This window comes from Aspergillus chevalieri, chromosome 2 (assembly GCF_016861735.1).
Source record: "Aspergillus chevalieri M1 DNA, chromosome 2, nearly complete sequence".
NCBI lineage: Eukaryota > Fungi > Ascomycota > Eurotiomycetes > Eurotiales > Aspergillaceae > Aspergillus > Aspergillus chevalieri.
In genome coordinates, this window is record NC_057363.1 from 3,733,190 (window position 1) to 3,755,108 (window position 21,919).

General features: G+C 50.4%; 11 protein-coding genes and 2 non-coding genes across 13 annotated transcripts; 7 read left to right on the top strand and 6 right to left on the bottom strand.

Moving 5' to 3' along the window:
• Window positions 1–136: 136 nt before the first annotated feature.
• On the bottom strand, window positions 137–769 carry ACHE_21288A (uncharacterized protein; the record flags this gene model as incomplete). The annotated part of the gene is made up of 2 exons (XM_043275354.1): window positions 137–640; window positions 710–769. 2 exons carry the CDS (start codon window positions 767–769, stop codon window positions 137–139), a joined length of 564 nt encoding a protein of 187 aa, XP_043134352.1.
• A 505-nt stretch (window positions 770–1,274) lies between these two features.
• Window positions 1,275–2,458, top strand: ACHE_21289S (SDR family oxidoreductase; the record flags this gene model as incomplete). The annotated part of the gene is made up of 5 exons (XM_043275356.1): window positions 1,275–1,326; window positions 1,383–1,641; window positions 1,700–1,863; window positions 1,914–2,264; window positions 2,331–2,458. The coding sequence occupies 5 exons, from the start codon at window positions 1,275–1,277 to the stop codon at window positions 2,456–2,458; spliced, it is 954 nt and encodes a 317-aa protein (XP_043134353.1).
• A 200-nt stretch (window positions 2,459–2,658) lies between these two features.
• Window positions 2,659–4,330, bottom strand: ACHE_21290A (transcription factor domain-containing protein; the record flags this gene model as incomplete). The annotated part of the gene is made up of 3 exons (XM_043275357.1): window positions 2,659–3,062; window positions 3,120–3,540; window positions 3,593–4,330. 3 exons carry the CDS (start codon window positions 4,328–4,330, stop codon window positions 2,659–2,661), a joined length of 1,563 nt encoding a protein of 520 aa, XP_043134354.1.
• A 1,272-nt stretch (window positions 4,331–5,602) lies between these two features.
• On the top strand, window positions 5,603–6,812 carry ACHE_21291S (glycosyltransferase family 69 protein; the record flags this gene model as incomplete). Its single annotated transcript, XM_043275358.1, has 3 exons — window positions 5,603–6,034; window positions 6,096–6,321; window positions 6,397–6,812. 3 exons carry the CDS (start codon window positions 5,603–5,605, stop codon window positions 6,810–6,812), a joined length of 1,074 nt encoding a protein of 357 aa, XP_043134355.1.
• Window positions 6,813–7,051: 239 nt separating this feature from the next.
• On the top strand, window positions 7,052–8,653 carry ACHE_21292S (uncharacterized protein; the record flags this gene model as incomplete). Its single annotated transcript, XM_043275359.1, has 2 exons — window positions 7,052–8,226; window positions 8,278–8,653. 2 exons carry the CDS (start codon window positions 7,052–7,054, stop codon window positions 8,651–8,653), a joined length of 1,551 nt encoding a protein of 516 aa, XP_043134356.1.
• A 2,241-nt stretch (window positions 8,654–10,894) lies between these two features.
• Window positions 10,895–11,200, top strand: ACHE_21293S (uncharacterized protein; the record flags this gene model as incomplete). Its single annotated transcript, XM_043275360.1, has 2 exons — window positions 10,895–11,080; window positions 11,150–11,200. 2 exons carry the CDS (start codon window positions 10,895–10,897, stop codon window positions 11,198–11,200), a joined length of 237 nt encoding a protein of 78 aa, XP_043134357.1.
• A 131-nt stretch (window positions 11,201–11,331) lies between these two features.
• ACHE_21294A (uncharacterized protein) lies at window positions 11,332–14,421 on the bottom strand (the record flags this gene model as incomplete). Its single annotated transcript, XM_043275361.1, has 4 exons — window positions 11,332–12,097; window positions 12,147–13,819; window positions 13,874–14,186; window positions 14,240–14,421. 4 exons carry the CDS (start codon window positions 14,419–14,421, stop codon window positions 11,332–11,334), a joined length of 2,934 nt encoding a protein of 977 aa, XP_043134358.1.
• Window positions 14,422–14,730: 309 nt separating this feature from the next.
• ACHE_21295A (uncharacterized protein) lies at window positions 14,731–16,564 on the bottom strand (the record flags this gene model as incomplete). The annotated part of the gene is made up of 3 exons (XM_043275362.1): window positions 14,731–15,209; window positions 15,262–15,844; window positions 15,899–16,564. The coding sequence occupies 3 exons, from the start codon at window positions 16,562–16,564 to the stop codon at window positions 14,731–14,733; spliced, it is 1,728 nt and encodes a 575-aa protein (XP_043134359.1).
• A 235-nt stretch (window positions 16,565–16,799) lies between these two features.
• Window positions 16,800–18,843, top strand: ACHE_21296S (putative pyruvate carboxylase; the record flags this gene model as incomplete). The annotated part of the gene is made up of 2 exons (XM_043275363.1): window positions 16,800–16,843; window positions 16,896–18,843. 2 exons carry the CDS (start codon window positions 16,800–16,802, stop codon window positions 18,841–18,843), a joined length of 1,992 nt encoding a protein of 663 aa, XP_043134360.1.
• Window positions 18,844–18,910: 67 nt separating this feature from the next.
• Window positions 18,911–18,993, bottom strand: ACHE_t20026A. The gene has a single exon. It is a non-coding gene; the product is annotated as a tRNA-Arg (tRNA).
• A 490-nt stretch (window positions 18,994–19,483) lies between these two features.
• Window positions 19,484–20,350, top strand: ACHE_21297S (SDR family oxidoreductase; the record flags this gene model as incomplete). The annotated part of the gene is made up of 1 exon (XM_043275364.1): window positions 19,484–20,350. One exon carries the CDS (start codon window positions 19,484–19,486, stop codon window positions 20,348–20,350), a length of 867 nt encoding a protein of 288 aa, XP_043134361.1.
• A 376-nt stretch (window positions 20,351–20,726) lies between these two features.
• ACHE_t20027S lies at window positions 20,727–20,799 on the top strand. The gene has a single exon. It is a non-coding gene; the product is annotated as a tRNA-Thr (tRNA).
• A 181-nt stretch (window positions 20,800–20,980) lies between these two features.
• On the bottom strand, window positions 20,981–21,859 carry ACHE_21298A (DUF1115 domain protein; the record flags this gene model as incomplete). Its single annotated transcript, XM_043275365.1, has 1 exon — window positions 20,981–21,859. One exon carries the CDS (start codon window positions 21,857–21,859, stop codon window positions 20,981–20,983), a length of 879 nt encoding a protein of 292 aa, XP_043134362.1.
• Window positions 21,860–21,919: the final 60 nt, after the last annotated feature.

A 21,919-nucleotide genomic window follows, 5' to 3' on the forward strand; every position in this document is an offset into this window, starting at 1 on the left:
AAGAAAGCAGACACCGAATTTAGATACATAACTCATTACTGACATAGAGCTGAGAATAACACTAATACATCGAGTGAAGAGCCCAGCAACACAACATAAATTATAACCACAACAGCCCTCACATCACAACAAGACATCACTTCCTGTCCCCCCAAAGCCCAACAATCCCCATCGCAAGCGCCACCCCCGAAACAATCCCCCTCACCAAATGCGCAACCCTTTCCTCCTCCATCTCCTCCTGCACTCTCTCCCCATTCACACCCCCCTCCTCCGCCTCTACAACAACAATATCCTCTTCCTTCTTCCCCTGCGCACCCTTTCCGAACAGACGCGCACAGCAACTCTCCTGCCAAATGCCGGCTACCCAGTTCTTAATCCCGGCCTGTCTGTTGAACCAGTAGTCGACGCCATACGAGCCCAGAGCAGAAGTCAGGCACATCCACACGAGGTAGGGATGTTTGCGGTGGCGCGGGGAGACGAGATAGGCGAGAAGCAGGGTGGTGTTGGCGATGTTGGTGAGGCGGAAAGAGTGGCTGCGGGAGAGGCGTTTGGCTTCGGCGAGCGAGCGTGCGGCGGAGGTGGATGTGGGTAGGAGTTTTAGGGACGGGATTGTCACGGTTGTGGTTGCGTAGGAGAGGCCCTGTTTTTAGTATTAATATGGCATGATAGGGAAGTTTGTGGATTGGGATTGGATCGGATGATAGCTTACGGTCAATAGGCCCAGGGAGACCGTTCCCACGAACTTGGAGACGGTGATGGGGCACGGCATGATGGTGGACTGGCTGTGCCACGCCGAAGCTCTTTGAGTACAGATATGGGAGGTTGATGGACAATAATGTACTCCGGAGTAGAACGTCAACTGGAGGAAGAAAAAATGAGGGACAGCCGGAAGTGACGTCGGAATTAGCTGATTATCCGGCCAATGGCAGACGTCCGATTCCAAGCAAACAATTGGGTTCCGGGATATATTGGGTAGCAAATATGATTGTTCTAGATCTACAATAGACACCAGTCAAGCTCAATTTTAAGATGGGTTGGGTAACTATGGTTGGGATGTTGATGCCTGAGTCATACTTGGGCTTATGCGCGTTCATAATGTGATTACTGATCCTTGCATTATTGACTGCGGATGCATGTACAACGGCGTACCGACAACCGCGGCTTTTCCCCCTTTGGGCAGTGGAGCCGTCATATCAGGGGACTCCAGACTGATAACTTCATGCTCCCTACCTCTATCTATTTTCTATAGTAAAATCCTCCACTCATACCACAAAATGTCCTCCAAACTAGACTACATCAGCGATACCTGGAAAGACGGCATATTTGGTACACCATCCCACCCCCAGCTACCTGTTATGCATCACTAAACTAACCGGTCCCAGCCAACAAGGTCGTCTTCTGCACCGGCGGCGCAGGAACAATCTGCAGTGCCCAAGTTCGCGCTCTCGTCCACCTAGGTGCAAACGCATGCATCGTCGGACGGAACGTGGAGAAGACAGAGCGTGTTGCTAAGGACATTGCCACTGTTCGGCCGGGTGCGAAGGTCATTGGCGTTGGGGCTGTGGATGTGCGCAAGCTTGAGAGCTTGCATGACGCGGTTGCGCGGTGTGTGGAGGAGTTTGGGGGGATTGATTTTGTGATGTGCGTGCGTCCCTTGGATTAGAATTGGGAGGGTTTTTTTGATACTGACATGTGTCAGTGCCGGTGCCGCAGGCAATTTCCTTGCTTCTATCAACCAGCTCTCTGCCAATGCTTTCAAATCGGTGATTGACATTGACGTCCTGGGATCCTACAACACCCTCAAAGCAACCCTGCCGTATCTGGTGGAGTCAGCCAAGAAGCACAGGATTGACCCGAACACTCGTACGTCACCAACCCCCAGTCAATACGCATCCGTACTGACAAAGCAACAGTCAAACCTTCTCCCGCCGGCACAGGCGGCCGAATCATCTTCGTCAGCGCGACGATCCACTACAGAACAATGCCCTTCCAGACGCACGTCTCCGTCGCCAAAGCAGGCATTGATGCTTTGTCGCACAGCGTTGCTATTGAGTTTGGTCCATTGGGTGTTACTTCGAATATCATTGCTCCGGGACCTATTGCGGCGACTGAGGGCATGGATCGTCTCCTTCCCTCAGACGCCAAGCAAGCGTACATCAAGTCCCAGCCATTGGGCCGGATCGGCTCCGTTAGGGATATTGCAGATGCAACGGTCTATCTCTTCGCGGATACTGGAAGCTATGTTAGTGGACAGGTATTAGTTGGTATGCATCAATCCATCCATTTTACGAGCCAAGATCGAAATTGATATACTAATTGTTTTGCTTTAGTTGATGGCGCAGCCTGGCGTATGTCTGCTGGCGGTGGCTCGTTTGGAAAGCTCGAGTACCCCGATTTCCTGTTGTCGGGGGATGCGGTCCCGAATGTGAAGGGGTCGAAGGAGAAGTCGAAGTTGTAAGAATGTTAGATGTGTAGTGGTGATTCAAGAGCGACTTTACTTTATGTTTGGTTTTATTTGTTTGTATGTTTCTGACAATAGATGCGTTTCTTTGTTGCATATATTGGTCGGGAGTGGGTAGGATATGTAGATATATAAACCAGGCTCTCCGCCGATTTGTCTTTGATATCATTGTAAATTGTCCTCGAATGGGCGAACAATCACATACAAGTCCCCAAACTCATCCTCCTATACTCCTCAATCAACCCATTAACATCCTCCATATCCGTATGATCATACCTCTCCCCTGCCCTTCTCTCCCTGTCGCCGTTCCCATATATCCCCAACTCTAACCCATTCTCCTCCCCCTCTCCTCCATCCAAAGACTCAGAAGAACAAGCCAACCTCATAACCAAAATCCGCGCCAACTGCCAAAACTCCGGCGCATATCGCGCAAAACCAATCTGTTTCCACAACGTGTCTGGACGATGCGGGATATGCGAATCTTCTGGTACTCGCTTGTTCCATGTGAGGCGCCAGTTTTCGAGGCCGGTTTGGAGCGGGGTGTATGGGGAGGGAAGAGTTATGAGGGAGTTTTTGAGGTGGAAAATTAGGGAGTGGAGGCCTGGTATTGTTAGTGATGGGTGTTTGAGATGGGGGAGGGAGAGGGGGAGGAAAGTACATTGGACTGTAGTAAAGAGGTTCAACGTTCCCATCTGTGAGAATCCCAGAACTGGTTCTTGTTCTTCCGATGCTTGAACTTGGGGTTGAGGTTGACACATCCTCCGAACCACAGAAGCCACTGATGACCTCTCGCGCCAGAACACGCTATTCGACCATTTCTTCAGCTCAAATAAGCACTCCTCAGCAGATTCAGCCTGGAAACAGGCTTCCGGACAAGCCATATCCATTTGTAGTTCGGAGACGACCATGCGCGGAGGAGAATTGTGAAAGATTGTGAGGGCGGCGTCGAAGAGAAAAACGTATGTCAGGGTTCTGACCATTTCCTCTTCAGCAGCAAACCGTCTCCACCATCCGTCGGATGCTTGCGTTGGAGGGCTTCGTGGGTGAGTCCCTGTTGACAGTCCGATTTCTCTCGCGAGCTACATGATTAGCAAGGTATACTGTGCTATAATGTAGGTGGCGTTGGCATACAGAAACCATCATCGCGTGTCGATACCGTCGCACCCTCCCCTGCGCCTCAATCGAGCCTTCGCGCTTCTGTAACGAGCAGACTAAGTATGCCGTTTGAATGCACTGCAACCTCTTCTTCCATTTCCCGTCCCCAGGTTCAGGTGAATGTTCTGCATAAGTAAACCACTCCTGCCGAAACGTGAGGACCTCAACCGGATCAATCCATTTTCTTGCTCGTTTTCCGTCCTCTTCGTTTGGCGACATGCACGCCCCAATAATAACCATGACGGCTAGTAGTGCTGGTGAGGAATTGGCGGGGTTGAAGAACGGACGATGTACAATAGGACAGTTTGGATACCAAAGAGCCCAGAAAAATGTTAGGAAACGGCGGATGCTAGGCGCAGAGAAGAATTCTACAGCTGCGTGGTTTGTTTCCGGCGTCCAGGATGGAATGGATGCTGTAACGATTGTGGATATGTCGGTAGTGACGGTAGATTTTAGGCAGCTGATGATCTCGGTAGATTTGGGGAGAAGGTTATCATCGTATTCTTCCTCGTTGATAGTGCTCGCTATTGTGTTGTAGTATTCAGAAATCATATCTTGTTTCCGTCGCAGTGTCTCCCGATCAAGAAACGTCGCCATGCCTCGTGCCGAGGTGAAATAGGCGAGATACTCCAATCGTTCCGCGAGAGTGATATCTGGTTCAAGGGATGGCGGATATAACCAGTCTAGTGCGGTGAAATCTAGCTCGGGCGACATGTTCAAAAGAAATTCATTTTCTGGTGTTTGGATAGGTTGGTTGATCAATCCGCCTATGTCCGGAGACCAGCCATGAGGGTAATGATCTGAATTTGGCTCAATAGCATGGCATATTCGTTTCCATGGTCTATTATCATCCTCGGTGGTGTCGTCGGGGCTGGTGAAGAGTGCTTTGCAAGTTCTTTCGTGTCGTTTGAGTGCGTCGCTATGGCAATGTTAGCCATCTGCCTTCGTCGATGACGAGTCGGCAGTACACACCTCCTTTTGAATGAGCGTTTACAAGCATCGCATTCATACGGTCTCTGGTCTCCATCTGCGTGGTGTTAACCTGACGAGTTCATAGTGTGAGGTGCAGTCCATACGTGACGCGGAATGTCGCCGGAGATGATCCGGGCGACTAAATTGTGCGAGACAGATATCGCATTGTAATGTATTCGCCGCCATTTCAATGTCTTGATCCTATGTTGGCGTATGGGTATTTTGAGGTGAGGTCGCGTTTCCGATGTGGATTCCGCCACGAAGCCGGGATAGCCTCGGAAGACGATCAAAGGCAAGAACCATGGTCGTGTATCGCAACCAACGGCGTGATGAATTGTTTTCGCTTTTGTTATTGGCGATCTTTTTTGTGGAAGGGCTCCCCACAATGTGCCGGTTAACTTGAGAGATTGGTAGGTATAGGCCGCGTGTCGGATTTACCGGATTTGGTAGGGATGAAGCTATACAGATTGTTTCTACAGTGTATGCTTTTCAGGGGTTGATTTAACGGCGTGACCGTTGGAATGGTTTGTCTGAAAGTGGTATTGTGGGTGTTGTGCTATGTGACCACGCGCGTTCTACCATGTCCGCCCATCTGATCTCCAATCTTGAGATTCAGTATTCTCGTAGACTTGCAATTGAATCCTAGTGCATTCTGCTGGCTATGCAGCTTTACTCATTTCCCTACTTGGAAATGTGGACCATTAAAGGGGAATGAGACCCCCTTTTACATACCAGCCATGCTATGCCGCATCCAGTCAAGGAGGTCTATTCTCCAGAGCAAACTACGCGATGCAACGACCTCATTGCCAACAGTATTGTTAACATCCATAATGCCCAGAAATGATTGCCGACACCCTATACAAACCCCGGCCCCGGAGAACTCGACGATTCCGGCTGCCACGCCTTCTCCACGCGCTGATCTCTGTCTTCCTCGTATGGAGCGCGATTGAAACATATTCCCTGTCCAACCATTTCGCCCGGATCGACCGCGCCGCCGAATACCAAGACCATACTATGGCCTCCTCGGCACGTATATTCATCGCCAGCATCCACTGGAACGACGAGGAGGTTTTGCGCAGTCACTGGAATAATGCGGTTCTGGACTTGGTGAGGGCGTTAGGCCCCGACCGGGTGTTTCTGAGTATCTACGAGAGTGGGAGTTATGATAATACCAAGGGTGCGATCAGGGAATTGGATGCAGATCTTGAGGATCTGGACGTCCCAAGGAAGGTCGTGTTGTCGGATGTGACGCATGAGGATGACATCCAGGCGCCGGATGCGGAAAAGGGCGAGGGTTGGATTGATACTGACGAGGGAGAAAGGGAGTTGCGACGGATTCCGTATCTTGCCCGTTTGCGGAACCAGAGTCTGCAGCCATTGGAGGAGTTAGCTCGGGTTGGGGTGGTATTCGACTCGGTTCTGTTCTTGAATGATGTCGTATTCACAGTAAGTTCTCTTTCGCTTGTTATTGCCAGCGAACGAACCGGGCTAAGGATGTTAATGTCAGCCCGGGGATGTGCTGGAATTACTCGACACCAATGGAGGCGACTATGCAGCGGCCTGTTCGTTGGATTTCTCAAACCCGCCGTCATATTACGACACCTTTGCTCTTCGTGACTCGCACGGCAACGGCCATGTCACGCATTCTTGGCCGTATTTCCGATCCTCAACGTCCCGGCGAGCAATGAAGGTCCTCGCTCCGGTACCGGTCTCCAGTTGCTGGAATGGAATGGGTATGCTTTTCCACACTTTTTCTTTTTCTTTTTTTTTTGCACGCTTTTCTCGGCGGAGAATTAACGGACGATTAGTGGCCATGCCAGCCCTTCCCTTTTATGAGCACCTCCGCTTCCGGGGGATCTCCGATTCCCTGGCCCAATCGCATCTCGAAGGCTCCGAATGCTGTCTTATCCACGCCGACAATCCCCTGGCGCTGCACCGCGAGACCTTTCTCAATCCACGGGTTCGTGTGGGCTACCACGGCTCCGCTTATGATGCCGTGCACCCTGTCACTAAGTGGCTCTCGCCGTGGCAGATCTTCAAGGGGCTGTGGGCGAATCGGGTGCTACGGTGGATGACTACCGATGCGTTTAAGGAGTGGAGAGTGCGTAGTCGGGTCCGCAGGTGGGAAGAGAGCGATGGGTACGGGGAGAGTCTTGAGCCGGGAGAATTCTGCTTGATAAATGAGATGCATGTGTTGAAGCCGTGGGGTTGGGCGCATGCATAGTGTTTTGTAGTTCTGCAGTAATTGATATTCATGCAATCGTCACTGAATTGTCCTGCCTGACATCTGACACCGACAGACGGACGCTGTATCCGGCGTGGTTGATATTCGGCAAATCATCGCATGACAGCAACCACACTTCTTAGCAGTTTTTCCCCGCAGATCTGCAATCTTCATATAATCTCTTGTCTCCTCTTCAGATTTTACTTGGATTCTCATAATTCACATTTTCCGTCACCACAATGGAGCCATCACCCCCGAAAGACAAAAAACGGAGTCGCATCGAATCCAGTGAAATCGAACCAAACATCGCCGAAGAAACCCTCCGCGACTCAATCTCGCTCTACCCAAAAATCATCTTTTACTGCATCGGCCTTAGTTCATCATTTCTACTATCTGGCTATGACACCGTCATCGTCGGCACCGTAACCGCCATCCCGCGCTTCCAGCAGGACTTCGGCGAGCCCTTCGAAGACCGCCACATCATCCCATCAGTATGGATGTCACTATGGAGTGCGCTGGGTTTCATAGGATCGATCATCGGTGCAGCAGCTGCAGGACCATGGCAAGACCGCTCTGGCCGCCGCTGGCCACTAGCATGGGGCAGTGCGATATCGGCGGCAGCGATCGCGATCCTGTACATCTCGAATGTCCCCGTGGACATCAACACGCGGCGCGGGGTGTTCTTGTTCGGAAAGATCGTGCAGGGTTTCGCAATCGGTGTTGTGACCGCGGTCACGCAGACATATATCTCGGAGACCGTGCCGACGAGTCTGCGTGGGCCGACCATGGCGCTTTTCCCCACGTTCACGCAGCTGGGGCAGCTGGTAGGTGCGATTGCGATTTATGTGTCTAGTCGAGATACGTCGAGTAATTCGTATCTTGTGTCGTTGGCGTCGCAGTGGCCGTTTTCTGCGGTGCCGTTTGCTATGGCGTTGCTTGTTCCTGAGTCGCCGGCGTATCTTGTGCGCAGGGATAGGAGTGCTGCGGCGTTGCGCTCGGAGAGACGGTTACACATTTCTAAGATAGACGTGGATGATGTGGTTGAGCAGTTGCAGCAGTCGGTTGGGTTGGATAGGGAGTGGGCGCAGGAAGTCACGTACCGGGATTGTTTCCGGGGAGCGAATGTGAGGCGGACGTTGATTGTGGTGTTTTCGATGGTGATTCCGGTGCTTTTTGGATTGCCGTTGTTGTCGAATGCGAGTTACTATTTGCAGGTTGTGGGGATGTCGGATCAGTATAGTCTTGTGTTTTTGATATTGGGGATTGGGCTGGGTTTACTTTCGAATGGAATTGGGGTTTGGATTACCAGTCGAATTGGGAGGAGGCCGTTGACGCTATCATCGCTGGGTGTTACGACTGTCTTATGGCTGAGTATGGGTATCGCTGGTTGTTGGAACAGCGTCGTCACCATCTGGTGCGCCCCCCACACCACTCTATTCACCCATTCCGATGCTAACGAATCCAGGTATACCGCCGTAACCCTAATGATGATAATAATAATCTGCAGCCTAGGCGCCTGGCCCGCCTCCTACGCCATAGCCGGCGAGACATCCTCCCTACGCCTCCGCGCCAAAACCCAAGGCCTGGGCATCCTCTTCCACAACCTTGCCAACATCATCTTCAACCTGATACTGCCGTACATCTACAATCCGGATTCTGGAGATTTGCGCGCGATGACAGGATTCGTGTATGCGGGTTTTTGTGTGCTTGCTGTTGTCGGGACGTGGTTTGGGGTTCCGGAGATGAAGGGACGGAGTGTGGGGGAGATTGATGCGATGTTTGAGTTGAGGGTGAGGACGAGGGATTTTGTTAGGACGAGAATCAAGTGGGGTTTTTGGTGATGTTGTTTTATGCATAGTGCACGTGGATATATTTGGATTGTTTGTCTTGATTTAGCTTCGCCCGCAGAGAGAAACGCCTTGTTGAAGCACCACCTACTGCCCCCCCTTACTTAATGAGCACCATTGGCCATGGATTACAAAAACATACACATACTGGGCGGGATAAAATGAACTGGGTGAGATAGACAATACTATCTCGATTGCAAATTACTAGACCAACAGCGAAAGCAATTATGCATACAAAGCAGCCAGAGTGAGTTAATCTTAGCCGGCCAAACACGTCCATATGCAGTCTGTGCAAGCAGATGCGCAGGGATTGCTGGATGGGAGTTTTTGATTATCTGGAATCAGATGACATCGTGACTGTGCTTTCTATATCTCGGGATCTCTATGCATCTATTCGGCCTTCGATTTATAGCACTATCTCCTGGCAGTGGGATATTGTCCCCCGAGCATGCATTCCGCGCTTACTGCGGGCCATTCTACAGTTCCCAGAGCTAGCCCCAATTATACAACATGTCTCAATCTTGTCGTCTTTGGAACATTTTTGGAAGGAAGGCTGGAAGGATGATGATCAGGATGGCCAGGATGAGATACTTTGGAGTCAAGATCTTGAAAGCTTCAGTGATAGTTAATAAAGTAGCACAAGATGCATAATGACTCTTGATGTGTGGACGCGCTAGGGAGCATTGATGCAGTATACGATGAGATTCAAGCCATGGAAACATCATTAATTGGCGCCAACGACATTGCAGATACTGGTTCTGTTCTTACGCGCGTTGATAGCAGAAAACAACGAGCCAGGAGGGACAAACTTCTTCATAGCTCTATCCAAGGAAGCTTTGGCGGAGTATCAAATTCTAGATGACGACAAACAGAATTCCATGAATCCTGCTTGGGTGACTTTTAACAGGATGTCAAGAGGGAGGGAACATAATGATGCTGTGGTTTGATTTACGTTCCTTACGAATTCAGCGAGTTGAGAAGGGAAGTCTTCCCTATCAGTGAAACTGGCTAAGGGAACAATCTTGCAATTAAAGGCCCATGGATCATAAGAGAGTAAATCTCCATCTGCATAAGAGTGACAAACAAAGACATACTGACAAGGCCTCTGACTCAAGTGGGTTTACAGGATGAACGATTGACCGCCGCTTCTCAGATACAATGTCGAGTGAGTATTATCATCGGAAGCCACACTGGGCGCCTAGGGGTTCCATGAGGTCAGACCCTGAGGGAAAATTTCTGCATTTCATGATTCTCACGACGGAGATGACAGCTATCTGCTTCGCGAAGTACTGGCCATTCTTGCTATGATGAGGAACCACATGGAACATCAAACTTTCAGGAAGCATTCCATTATTCCAGTATGTGCTACTGCTTTCCTATGATTTATGCCATTCTTATGCTTGGGACAGGTCATGCTCTTTTCTTTCATGAACATGAATGGCAGAATAATTCAGGCTGATCATGACGGCCAGAACATTGTTTCAGAAAAAGCAACCTGTTCGAACTCGCCAACAATGAAACAGCTTTCTTTGACTTGTTCACACGATATCTTGCTAGCACGCCAGTGGGAGAAACCAGGGATGTCCCACGGAAACTGAAAGTATACCCAACCATCTCAGCCAACTGATACTAATACACCAGATAAAGGCTTTGCCGATCAGCAAATGAAGTCAAGTGAGTGATCTAGCGAAGCGGAGTCTGTGTCCTGTTGCTCTTCCTTTCGCCTTCGAAGTCGGAAAATAATGGACAGATTACCTAGCGGACACGCTTCGTAGGGAAAGCGAGATTAATCAGAAGGGACGCTGGTAGCACCTACAAGCATGGCAAGTTGTACGACATTGATATTAACTGTGTATTTGTTATCACAAGGCATCATTATTCGCATGTTATATGAGAACGATTGAGTAGCGCCTAGGTACCGGCGCTATGTTGCTCTGTGCGTTGTATATTTTGCCCCTTCAAGCTAACGAAACACTAGCCCAGAAACTATCATCTCTTGCTGTATTACGATAGGGAGAGACCTCCTTACGCTTACATAGCTATACAGTATTTATTTTGAGAGTATAACGTAGGCAACCCTGCATATGACCTATAACATCCAAACAACATTTAACCACCTCCATCTCCATCTCCATCCCCATCTCCATCCCCTATACATACCCTCTACCAAGTATTTTTCCCAATCCCATCTCAAACAAACCAAAGCCAAGCTGTTCTTCTCCCAAAGCCTCCAAAATGAACCTGAACGCCCTCTCCCTCATCACGCTCACCCTGACCCTAACAATCGCGCACGCACTCCCCTCGGACAACGGCATTGGCCCGATAATCATCGAACCCGTCGACGAGCGAACAAACCGTTTTGTCGGTCCGGGGTCGGATCTTGAGAAGTGTGGTTCAGATACTGATTGTCAGTTTTTGTCGGTACGCAACGCTGTTCTTGTTTCTAGAAATTAGGGTGCGAATGCGCTGATGACTGATGGTTGACTGCAGTGCGCTGGGGGTATGAAGCCGAAGTGTGAAGTGGAGGCTGCTATTCCGTGAGTATTGCTCTGATATTTGGGGTGTGGGTTTGGCTGATGCGTGGTAGGTTCTGTCGTTGCAAGTAACCATCTAGACTTGATAGACGAGATTAAATATTATCAATTTGCAAAGCTATATACAAGTCCTGCAAATTATACATTCCAAACCTCCCGACTAATTACATGCACCTCGCCCAACGCCTTCTTAACAACGAGCACCAATTCATCCACAACGCCCAGGAACCGCACATACGAACTAACCGCCACGCAATATTTCCGATAGTTCTCGTCCCGGACCAGATCCACGCCCAACTTGAACTCCCCTGAGCGCTGCATCCAGTACTCATACGATCTTTTAAGCAGTGGTGTTGGGAGAACTTCTGGCAACGCGTCACCCGTTTTCAATGCCTGTTCGACAACGCCCAGGACGGCCATTGCATCGCCTATTTGTCTGTGGTCGAGGATGCCGAAGCTATGCGCGAAACGGGACTGCAAGTCCAGCGGTAGGGAGACGGAGAGGAAGAGCAATCGGCCGAGGTTCTGGTTCAGCTCGTGGCAGATAGATTGCACCTGGTGCAGTGTCTGAGAATCAAACCGAGAAGATGAAAACTCGAAGCGGAGAAGAGCAATGGGGCCGGTTAGGGTGGTGAGGTTCTCAGCGAGGTCGATGGAGATTTGTTCCGCGATTTGGCCAGTTTCGCGGTGTTCAGGATGCCCCCAGCAAGTGAGGAGAAGGGCATAGTGGTCAGACAGGGAACGGATGGCGTTGGAGAGAGTGTGAGAGATGTGTCGGGTAGCGGATGGTGGGCGGGGGAACAGTTGGACAACAGTTGCTGCTGCGATGCCGACGAGGACGAGGACAAGGCGGCGCCAGAAGACGTTGTAGCCCACACCTGGGTTGCCGTATTGGGGAACATGTCTATCATCAGTTAGTTGCTGTCTATGAATTGTAAGCGGATGGTACTCACGTATCGTCGTAGCTGTAGCCAACAGTCAACACAAACGTTGCAGAACACATGATGGTCGCTTGCAGCAGAGCCGGAGAAAAGAACAATCGACCCCACATCAACACTACAATGATCGCCCCAGTGATAGCGGCCAATCCATAGGGATTACCATCTCCATGACCCGACCCAATATACCATGCCACCAAACCCAGGACACCACCAACAACCGTTCCAATTGTCCGGCAAACAACCGAAAACGTAAAGTCCGCCATGTACACCAACATGGTTGTCTGTGCCATGATCAGTCCCCACAATCCCTTTTCGCGGTAGTAGAAGCCCGCACTCGTAGGAATCACGGCAGGAATGCCCAGAGCAATGGTCACGACGACCATCCGCAACGCATACGACCCCTCAGCGCTGATGAACCAGTGGTACGTTCCCAGGAATGCCTTTGCGAAACCGTTCCGCTGGCGCGGTCGATATCCCCGACTAATTCGAAGTAATTGCTGAGCTTCGTCGGTGGAGGTTGCATTATTATCGGGATCGGTCATGGCGGCTTGCTCTTCGGGAATAGGAGCAACAGCATTCTTCCGGGATATCCACGCCGCAGCGTATCTGAGGCTCGTGGGGAACCAGAGTCGTGTCTTTGGGCGTTCCCACAGGAGCGTCAAAGTATGCGCCAGTAACCTATCCAGCGCATCGGTCACTGAAAGCAACCGTTCCTCAAAGACCATGCCCGTCATGATTCCCCGGACGGAATGTCCCACCAAGGCGTCCACCGGCTTCAGGTTACCCTCTCCATCAAAGATCGCCCCATGTGTTTGAATCAAAGCTTCAGTAGTGTTGGTTGCGAATGCGGACCGCGCTTTCCGGAGAGACTCTAATATTTTCGGGCCCTTATCAAGGAGCTTCTCGTACTGTTCACGAGACCGTGAGGGAATCCAGCGGTTCTTGTTGACAAGATGAATACATTCCACAATTGTCGTCACTGCATCCAAACAGGCAGGAAGGATCTCCGAGCTGGATTGTTTTAGAGTCCGGACGTTCTCCGATTGAAGACTTTCATGCTCTGGGCTTTGTATGGCCTGCATGAGTTCAAGACTGTCAGTTAATTGCCGGCGACCAACCTCCCGTAGTCCCTTTTCATCAATATCATGTTTGTCTGATGGCATCTCTTTCAATTTCTGCAGCTTGGCGTGTCCACCCACTCGTGCGATGTGAAACTCCAAGAGAGATAAACTTGACAACAACATATTCCGCACCGGCTGCTGGAGACTCTTGATATCCTCCGGACTCCAGCGACCGATTGAGAAGTCCAACGGGAGGAATCCGATCGCGGGTTCCAAGGCCTTATAGGCTGCGATAATCTGCCCTTTGATCTTGACAAGGTCTTCGAGCGAGTAATCATCGCTTTCTTTGGACAGGCTGGTTTGCGTATAATCAACAGGGTTTCTAGCAAGTTGAATGAATTTCTCCATTCCCAGCAAAACTGTAGATGAAGTAGACTGAGGAAAGAACAGGATAGACGACGCCAAACCTAAACCGACACCAATGGCCGCCGGTTCAATCAGTGTCTTTGGCAACGTGCCCGAAAATGACGGCAACATGGGCGCAATAACCAGAAATAGGTCCGAAATTATCGTCCCAAACACCTGAACCAGCGCGAACTTGGGGTTCTTCGCGCGCAAGCGTGCCTATTCCATCTTAGTACGCGCATGCAGGGTCTGGCAGGGAAAAAGCAAACATACCAAAAAGTAGATAAACAGACAAATCATCACAAAATAAATCACAGTAACCCGCGCATCAAGCATAAACCCATCAAAAATGAGTTCCTGCTGAATAGCAGCCGCAGGCTCCCCCGTCGCATTCGCACGAGAAACAACAGTCTGCTGCAATGCCTGCAACCGTGCCTGAGTGTCCGATGCAGGTCGCGCCGCGAGAGCCGCCTTCATCGTGATAACTCCCCAGGCCCATGCGAGACATATCCCGAGCAGCATGGTGACGGTGGCGAGCATGAAGATGAAGACGATTCCTGATGGCGGGACGATGAAGATTACCAAGCTGAAATACCATGTTAATAATGCGATCGCGAATTGGGAACTAAAGGTGCGCACCAAGCGAAAAACGTCGCTTGGCCGATGACAGCCAGCGAAGGGCCGATGAATATCAACAAGGTCGCCACCCATGCCGCGACGGAGCAGCGAAAAAGCGTCTGCAGATCGCGGGCGTTGAAATGGTCAAGCCATGGGGGTAGCTTAACGCCATTTTTGGGCGCATCTGAACGCAACTTGAACATTGGGGGTGCATGTGGATGTGTCAAGTAGGGGAGAAGAAAATCCGGAGAGGGAAGATGAGATTAAGTTGAGGCTGAAAGGCTGGATCAGGAGAATTGCCGTTTCCGGAAGGATCCGCAATTTATTCGGGACTATCGCGATATGTCAATAGCGCTAGATTAGATCGAGATTGGAGAACAAAATAACGCTCAATAGATGCTTCTACTATGGTTGTATGTTTCACAAGTGAGACTATAGCGTACTGTTCGAACGCCTACTCTTTATGAACCCCGGAGTATTACTGTAGAAACTCTGGACCGGAAACATACGGATCAAGCAAAAACAGGCTGAATCTTCCCAATCGCCCTATTTCTCAATCTCTCCCTCATCAATTCCCCATACATACCCTCTGCCCACCGACAACAGACCCCCCTCGTATCCTTCGGATCAATAATCTCCTCCACCCCAAACGCATTCGCCGTCCGTACCGGATTCATCAACCTCAAATACTCTTCTTCCAATTCTCGGTATCTCTCCTCCTTCTTTCCCACCTTTTCCGCCTCGCGCAATTCATGCCGATGGCCTACTTCAATACCCCCGTCTAATGGAAGGGAACCCCATTGCCCGGAAGGCCAGGCAACTTGCATTACCGGGTCGCGGGAATCAATCATGACGCCGCCTGCGACGCCGAAAACGCGACGGGTTATCACATTGAAGATTGGGGTTGTGGTTGTAAAGTAAGCTTTGGCGAGCTCGACGCCCCAGCGCATTGTGGCGCTTCGTTCGGCGACGGTACCGATGGCGTAGCCGGCTACATGAGTTAGCATTCCATAGAACCAGAGGGAGAAATTATAAGAACGTACGAACATCGATGAATTGCAAAATAGGCAAATTCATCACGTCGCACAGTTTCAGCAATCGGGTCAATTTCTGACTCCCAGCTGCGTCTAATGCACCACCGTTCACCTCGCAGTTCAATGAAACCACGCCTACCGGTCGACCACCCAGTCGCGCGAGTCCTCCAATCGCCGTTCTGCCCCAGAGAGATCCGATCTCGAACCACGACCCGCGATCCACCACGCTCGTGATAACCGTGCGCGGGTTATACATGCGCGCGGCCCGACGGGGAATAATCTGGCGCAATCCCAAATCCTCACGATCTTCTGGATCCTCACATGCAATTACAGGAGGTGCCTCCGTTCCAGTGTTGGGAAGATAGCTTAGTACCGTGCGTAGCTGCTCGTAGCATTCGGCTTCATTGGCGGCCAGGTTGTCGATTGTTCCGTTTGTGCAGTGAACCATTGGTCCTCCCAGATCCTGGAAATCAAGTCCCTCTTCGAAAGTTGCGCCTTCAACTACCTTAGGCCCTGCGTTGAACAATGCCCCTATATCAGCTGCCATGACGGAGAAGTGGCAGGATACAACACGGGCAGCTCCAAGACCAATCTGCAATCATCAGCTTCCCAACCAACCAGTCTTTAGAGCTTGAGTAAAACGCACAGCAGGCCCAACAACAGCCCCCAAATTCGGAATTCCCATATTCAACTGCCTCACCACATGCTGATACATAGGCAAATGCGGAATATAGCTCCACCCTTCCTTCCTAATAGTCGTCACACTCCCACCCCCCGAACTCCCATCTACCAACTTAACAACCGGCAGCTTCAACGCAACAGCTAGCTTCTCCAAATAAATGGTCTTCTCCGCTGTCGATCCATCCGCGTGTCCACCACGGATACTAAAGTCGTCGACTGTAAGTAAAACTTTGCGACCCCGGAGCTTGCCCATTCCTTGTACATTATTACTGGGGATGAATGACTCCGGTGTTTCGCGCATGGGGCCGGTCTTGCGCCATTTTACCGTCCCTGATATTGACCCGATTTCTTCGAAAGTATCGGTGTCTAGGAGTTGGTTGATGCGTTCGCGGACCCAGAGCTTGCCGGCTTGTTTTTGGCGGATATAGCCTCTGTTGTTCGGGTTTGGCGTTGAAGCTATTTCGCGGAGAGCGTTGATTTGGGAGAGGACATCTGAGTAGTCTGCTGGGAGGTTTGAGGCGTTTTTGGATTTGGATTTTTGGTTGGGCTTGATCTGTGAGGAAAGTTTGGTGAGTCGATCGTTGGCTTTCCGGGATGAGTCTCCCTTGTTTGGGGTGTCGTCGTCTGCCATATTTCCTTTTCTTGATTTATTCTATTGTCTTCATGTCATAATGTATCTGTCGCAATGCTTGGAGGTGATGTTGAGCATTGATGTAGACATCTCCACGTTCCGAGGTCCGACGAGGTCCGAGGTCTGAATACCCCACGGGGTAACCGATGCCATCTCTTCCCAAATTTATGCTCTGGGCCATTGGTAAATACTAGCGCGTACGCCCTCCTAGAATCAAAGCTATTTGCACTGAACAATGGCACCACAACGACCCATAAAGCGACTTCTAGTCGCAAACAGGTACATCACCAACACCACCCATCCAAGCAACCAATACTAAAATCCGTTGTAGAGGCGAAATTGCCGTGCGCATCATCCAAGCGGCGCGGGAACTATCCCCATCAATTGAAACATTCGCACTCTATACACCAGATGACCGGTCCCACTGCCAAATCGGGCGGCCGCATCATACGCTGGAGATCCCCTCCGTCGCAACCTATCTAGATATCGATCTACTAGTTGATCTAGTGAAACGGCATTCCATTGATGCAGTGCATCCGGGCTACGGGTTTCTCAGTGAAAGTGCGGAGTTCGTGCAGCGTATGTGGCAGGATGCCCGTGCGGTCGTCATTGGGCCGGGATGGGAGACACTTGCGAGGACGGGGGATAAACTGCAGGCGAAGGAGTTGGCGGCGGAGTGTGGCGTGCCTGTTTTAAAGGCCCTTACAACACCTACGGCTGATTTGAATGAAATCAGGTCGTTTGTGAAGCAGGTCGGGTTTCCTGTTATGATCAAGGCTGTTGATGGAGGGGGCGGCCGAGGAATTCGGCTGGTGTGGAATGATGGGGAGCTTGATAATGCCGTTGATCGTGCGATTGGAGAGTCTCCGTCACGAACAGTATTTGTTGAAAAAGCTGCGGTGGATGGCTTCCGTCATGTCGAGGTGCAGGTGGTGGGTGATGGAACAGGAAATGCTCGGCATCTCTGGGAGAGAGATTGCAGTATTCAACGTCGATTCCAGAAGATCGTCGAGTGTGCACCTGTGTTATCAAAGAACAGAGAATTTGTCAGCCGGGTGATTGATGCAGCATTGAAGATTGCAAAGACAATCCACTACCAGTCACTTGGGACATTTGAATTCCTGGTAAATGACCAACGGTCTGAGTTCTATTTCCTCGAGATCAACCCGCGACTTCAGGTTGAACACACTATTACTGAGAGTATCACCGGTGTCGACCTGGTGCAAACGCAGCTCCTAATTGCCCAGGGCCACTCCCTCCATCAACTTGGACTGGATTATGTCGACCTAAAAGACTTTCCTCCAAGGTCATTTTCGATCCAACTTCGACTATGCGCGGAGGATCCGAATAACAACTTCTCTCTCGGGATCGGAAAGATTACGGAATTCTTCGTCCCGAGTGGCCATGGTACCCGGGTCGACACACATGTTGACACAGGATATTCGCCATTGATCGTCGGCTCTAACTTCGATAACCTCCTGGCAAAGATCATCGTTACAGCCTCGAGCTGGGAAGCAACCGTTCGGAAAGCACAACGCATATTGGCAGACACGAGGATCGCAGGTGTCACTACAAACATTAACCTCTTGCGGGGGATTGTGGCTCACGGTGATTTCATGGCCGGGGCAATTGACACACAATGGCTGGGGTCGAATCTAGGACAGACTCTCCAGCTGGGTGAGACGGTGTCTGCATCCCTCCGGAAAGACAGTACACTGTCTTCACCTGGGAGCCAGGCCATTTCTATGCCATCATCAAACCTACTATTCCGCAAAGGCGATGCGTGGTCCATCACGCTCGAACCTATTCAGAAAGGATCCTCCCAGAAAGGGCAAGAAACCCGACATCACTTGCAACTATCCCGTGTCCTGCGTAACGAATTCCCGTTTTCACTTACGGCAGAGATCGAATATACCACCCCAGCTCAATCCGCTACACCGTACCGTATGCAACTAGAATCGACCTCGACCTCAGCGTCGGCCCTCGTCTCTTCGTCTCATCGACGCGCGGATCCCAGAAATCCGGCGCATATCGCTCTCCCGCTGTCAGGCAAGTTGATTGAAGTTCTTGTGTCAGAGGGAGACCACATCGCAAAAGATCAAGTTGTCGCTTTCCTAAAGCAGATGAAAATGGAGCTGGAAGTTCGCAGTCCGCGTGCTGGAACGGTGAAATGGGCGTTTGAAATGCAAGGGGACGAGGAAGACGTGGCCGAAGGGATATTGCTGGCGGAGTTAGAAGAGGCCGAATGGGGACCTGTCGATGTCCGGGGGAAGTTGTAGCACTCTTTCGACGTTGGTACTTGAGTTGAACAATTTGAAGAGCCCAAAAATATAAAAAACAAAAACACGACCACCACGGGGGTCGAACCCGCAACCATTGCTTGGATCCAAACGTAGGAGAGCAACACTCTACCATTGAGCTAAGCGGCCGATTTGGACTGCAGCGCCGTCAATTTTCGTCATATCACCATTTTGCATTGCAGCATGCAACGCCGAATGCATGCCTAGATAAATTCATTCGCGAGCATGTATGGCTGTCGGTCGCAGCGGTGATACCGAAGACACGACGATCAATCAATTCAGGAATACTCCTAAGAATAAGTAGAACTGCATGACTCAACGACTTTATACATGCTCGCCTGTCTCCGAGTAAGTCCGTAAAGTCCGAGATAACAATGCATCCTCCAGGCAGTGACATGTTTTCTTTCCCTCATTCTTTCTCTGTTGGGTTAGTTGCTCATGCGGGGTTAAAAGAGACCGTAATGGAGTATTCGATCGTATGTAAGTACGTCTGTTTGGTGTGGTCGGATTCGCGTACTCCAGGACATATAAACCCAGGCTGTCTCAGTTGGACTCCGTCAAGCAACTATCAGATATCTCTACCATATTAACGGCATATCAGACTAGCCCATCGCCCAACATGCCTCAAGTCTGGCTAGTCACCGGCGCGTCCTCCGGCTTCGGTCTCGAACTCGTCAAGATAATCGCCGGCAAGGGTGATTGTGTACTTGCGGCTTCGCGAACCCCCGAGAAACTATCCTCTTTAGCCTCAGACAACGTGAAGCCTGTCCTCCTCGACCATACTGAGCCTCTGGACCTGATCCAATCTGCCATCAAGGACATCCTAGCCAGCTATGGCACCATCGACACCATCGTCAACAACGCCGCATACGTCCAAACCGGTATTCTCGAAGAAGTCTCACCAGAGGACTCCCTACGCCAGTTCCAAGCGAACACTCTTGGTCCCCTCAACCTCTACCGTGCCCTCCTACCACATCTCCGCGAAAAGGGTACCGGAACTCTCGTCACCATCGGCTCCATGGCAGCATGGTACCCCATGGCAGGTTGCAACTTGTATAACGCATCCAAGGCTGCTCTTCGCTGGTTGGCGATTGGACTGGCTGGTGAGGTCGCGCAGTTTGGTATCCGTCACTGCCTAGTCGAGCCTGGATTCTTCCGCACAGGGTTGTTGGATCCATCTGCCAATATTGCTGGGACTGATAAGGAGAGTCGCCTTGATGCGTATGCGGATTTGAATTCAACGATTGAGACTAACTTCGCGGCGTTTAATGGTGCGCAGTTGGGTAATCCTGTCAAGGGTGCTCAAATCATCTATGATGTGGTGACGTCGTCTGGAGTCGCGGCAGGAAAGGAGCTACCTGAATTGCTTCCGTTGGGAAGTGATGCGAGCGCTGAAATTTCGAAGGCTGCGTTGAAGGTGCAAGCATCAGTGGAAGAGTGGAAGGATATCAGTGCCCTGAGTGACATTAAGAGTGACATTCAGTAGTGATTCTGCTGATTAGATTGTCAGGATAATAAACTACCTATAGTCCATGGTTGACTGACCCGTAGAGTCATTTTTTGACTACCTCTGAGCACCCGTCATGGAACTGTCACGACAACCGGATTCCCTAATCCCTATGTCTCCGTAAGGCAGTTCTACAACTTGATGTGCTCTCCAAGTACCAAACTTCTCTGACTCGCTGCCTGTGGCCTTGATCGAAGCCGATGGGATTCTTATCTGCAATAGCTCATTAATCAACACCGCCCTTTCTGGACATTTTTAGTCTTAGATGTGTTTGGTTGTGCGGTGGGCATTTGTGCTCTGATGTTTCTGTGTATGAGATCATAAAAATAATGTATTAGATCTAGGCAACCAATCAGCTCGCATGGCTTAGTTGGTAAAGCGCATGACTAGTAATCATGAGATCCTCGGTTCGAATCCGAGTGCGAGCAATTTTTGGCCTAATTTTTTTATGCTGCCTTCATAAAATTCGAAAGGCAGCACTTTATGCCAGGGAAAAGTGTCAAAGCTTTTTTGTATGGTCGTGTTTTCACATACCTTTTCGTAGAGAATTAGTGTTATCCACCGATTATAGAATGCTAATGCATATACATTCATCGCGGCTCTACGCACTTAAAATATCACATTCTCAAATGCTTCCTGCAACCCTCTATCCTGCAACCACGCCTCCAAGGCCTGCATATCACCCCTGTTGGCTCTCTTTCCACCCCGTTCGCCCAGCGAATCCGTGATCTCCTCCATCCTCGAGAACACCCTCTGAACATCAGTCTCGCGAAATCTCTCGCTGACCTTTTTCTGATGACTAGGGATATCCCCCCATGAGTGTGTCTTGATAAAGCTCATATAAGCATCAATATCAGTCGATGCACCCTCGAGACACAACATGCCTGGTTTTCCCGCCAACACGAAGCCTGTGAGAGAATAGCCCGGTGCGTTGTTGACCATATCGTCCCTTTTTTCGCGAGTCGACAGGGATGGGAAATAAAACCATACTCTCACGATTGGTCCGCAACTAATTATGGCCTCGGTTTCAGCAGACAAGGCCTGCTGGGTTTGTCTTTCAAGAAATTGCGAGGCTTCTTCTTGGATGTATTCAAATGCGCCAAACAGGTCATCCTGAGGCATTGCGGCAACTAACCCAGCTACCTCGGCTTTGGACATCCATTCCGGTTGTCGTAGCGAGTAATTTAATGACGGTGGCTGGTCAATTGCTGGATTCTCGCATTGCAATGGAATTGATACGTTGACTTGGATCGCTTTCTCACCATCTGCGATTGGTAAACATACAGCGAGCAACAGACTTGATGGTATTCCAGAGAGCTCTGAGGCTGGATCTTGGCACCAGTCTCGGAGTTTTTCAATGCATTGAGTTGTGGATTCTGGAATGTCAAGCTCTCCTGACGACGGGAACATGGCCGTAAGGAGGTCGACAGTAGACAGTTGGCACTCCATGAGGTCCGCCGGTAGGAAGGATAATTGTTTTTGTGCCATTTTTAATATTCAGTCTTGCTGACCTTCAATTGATTGAGATCACTTGAATGTGTATCAAGC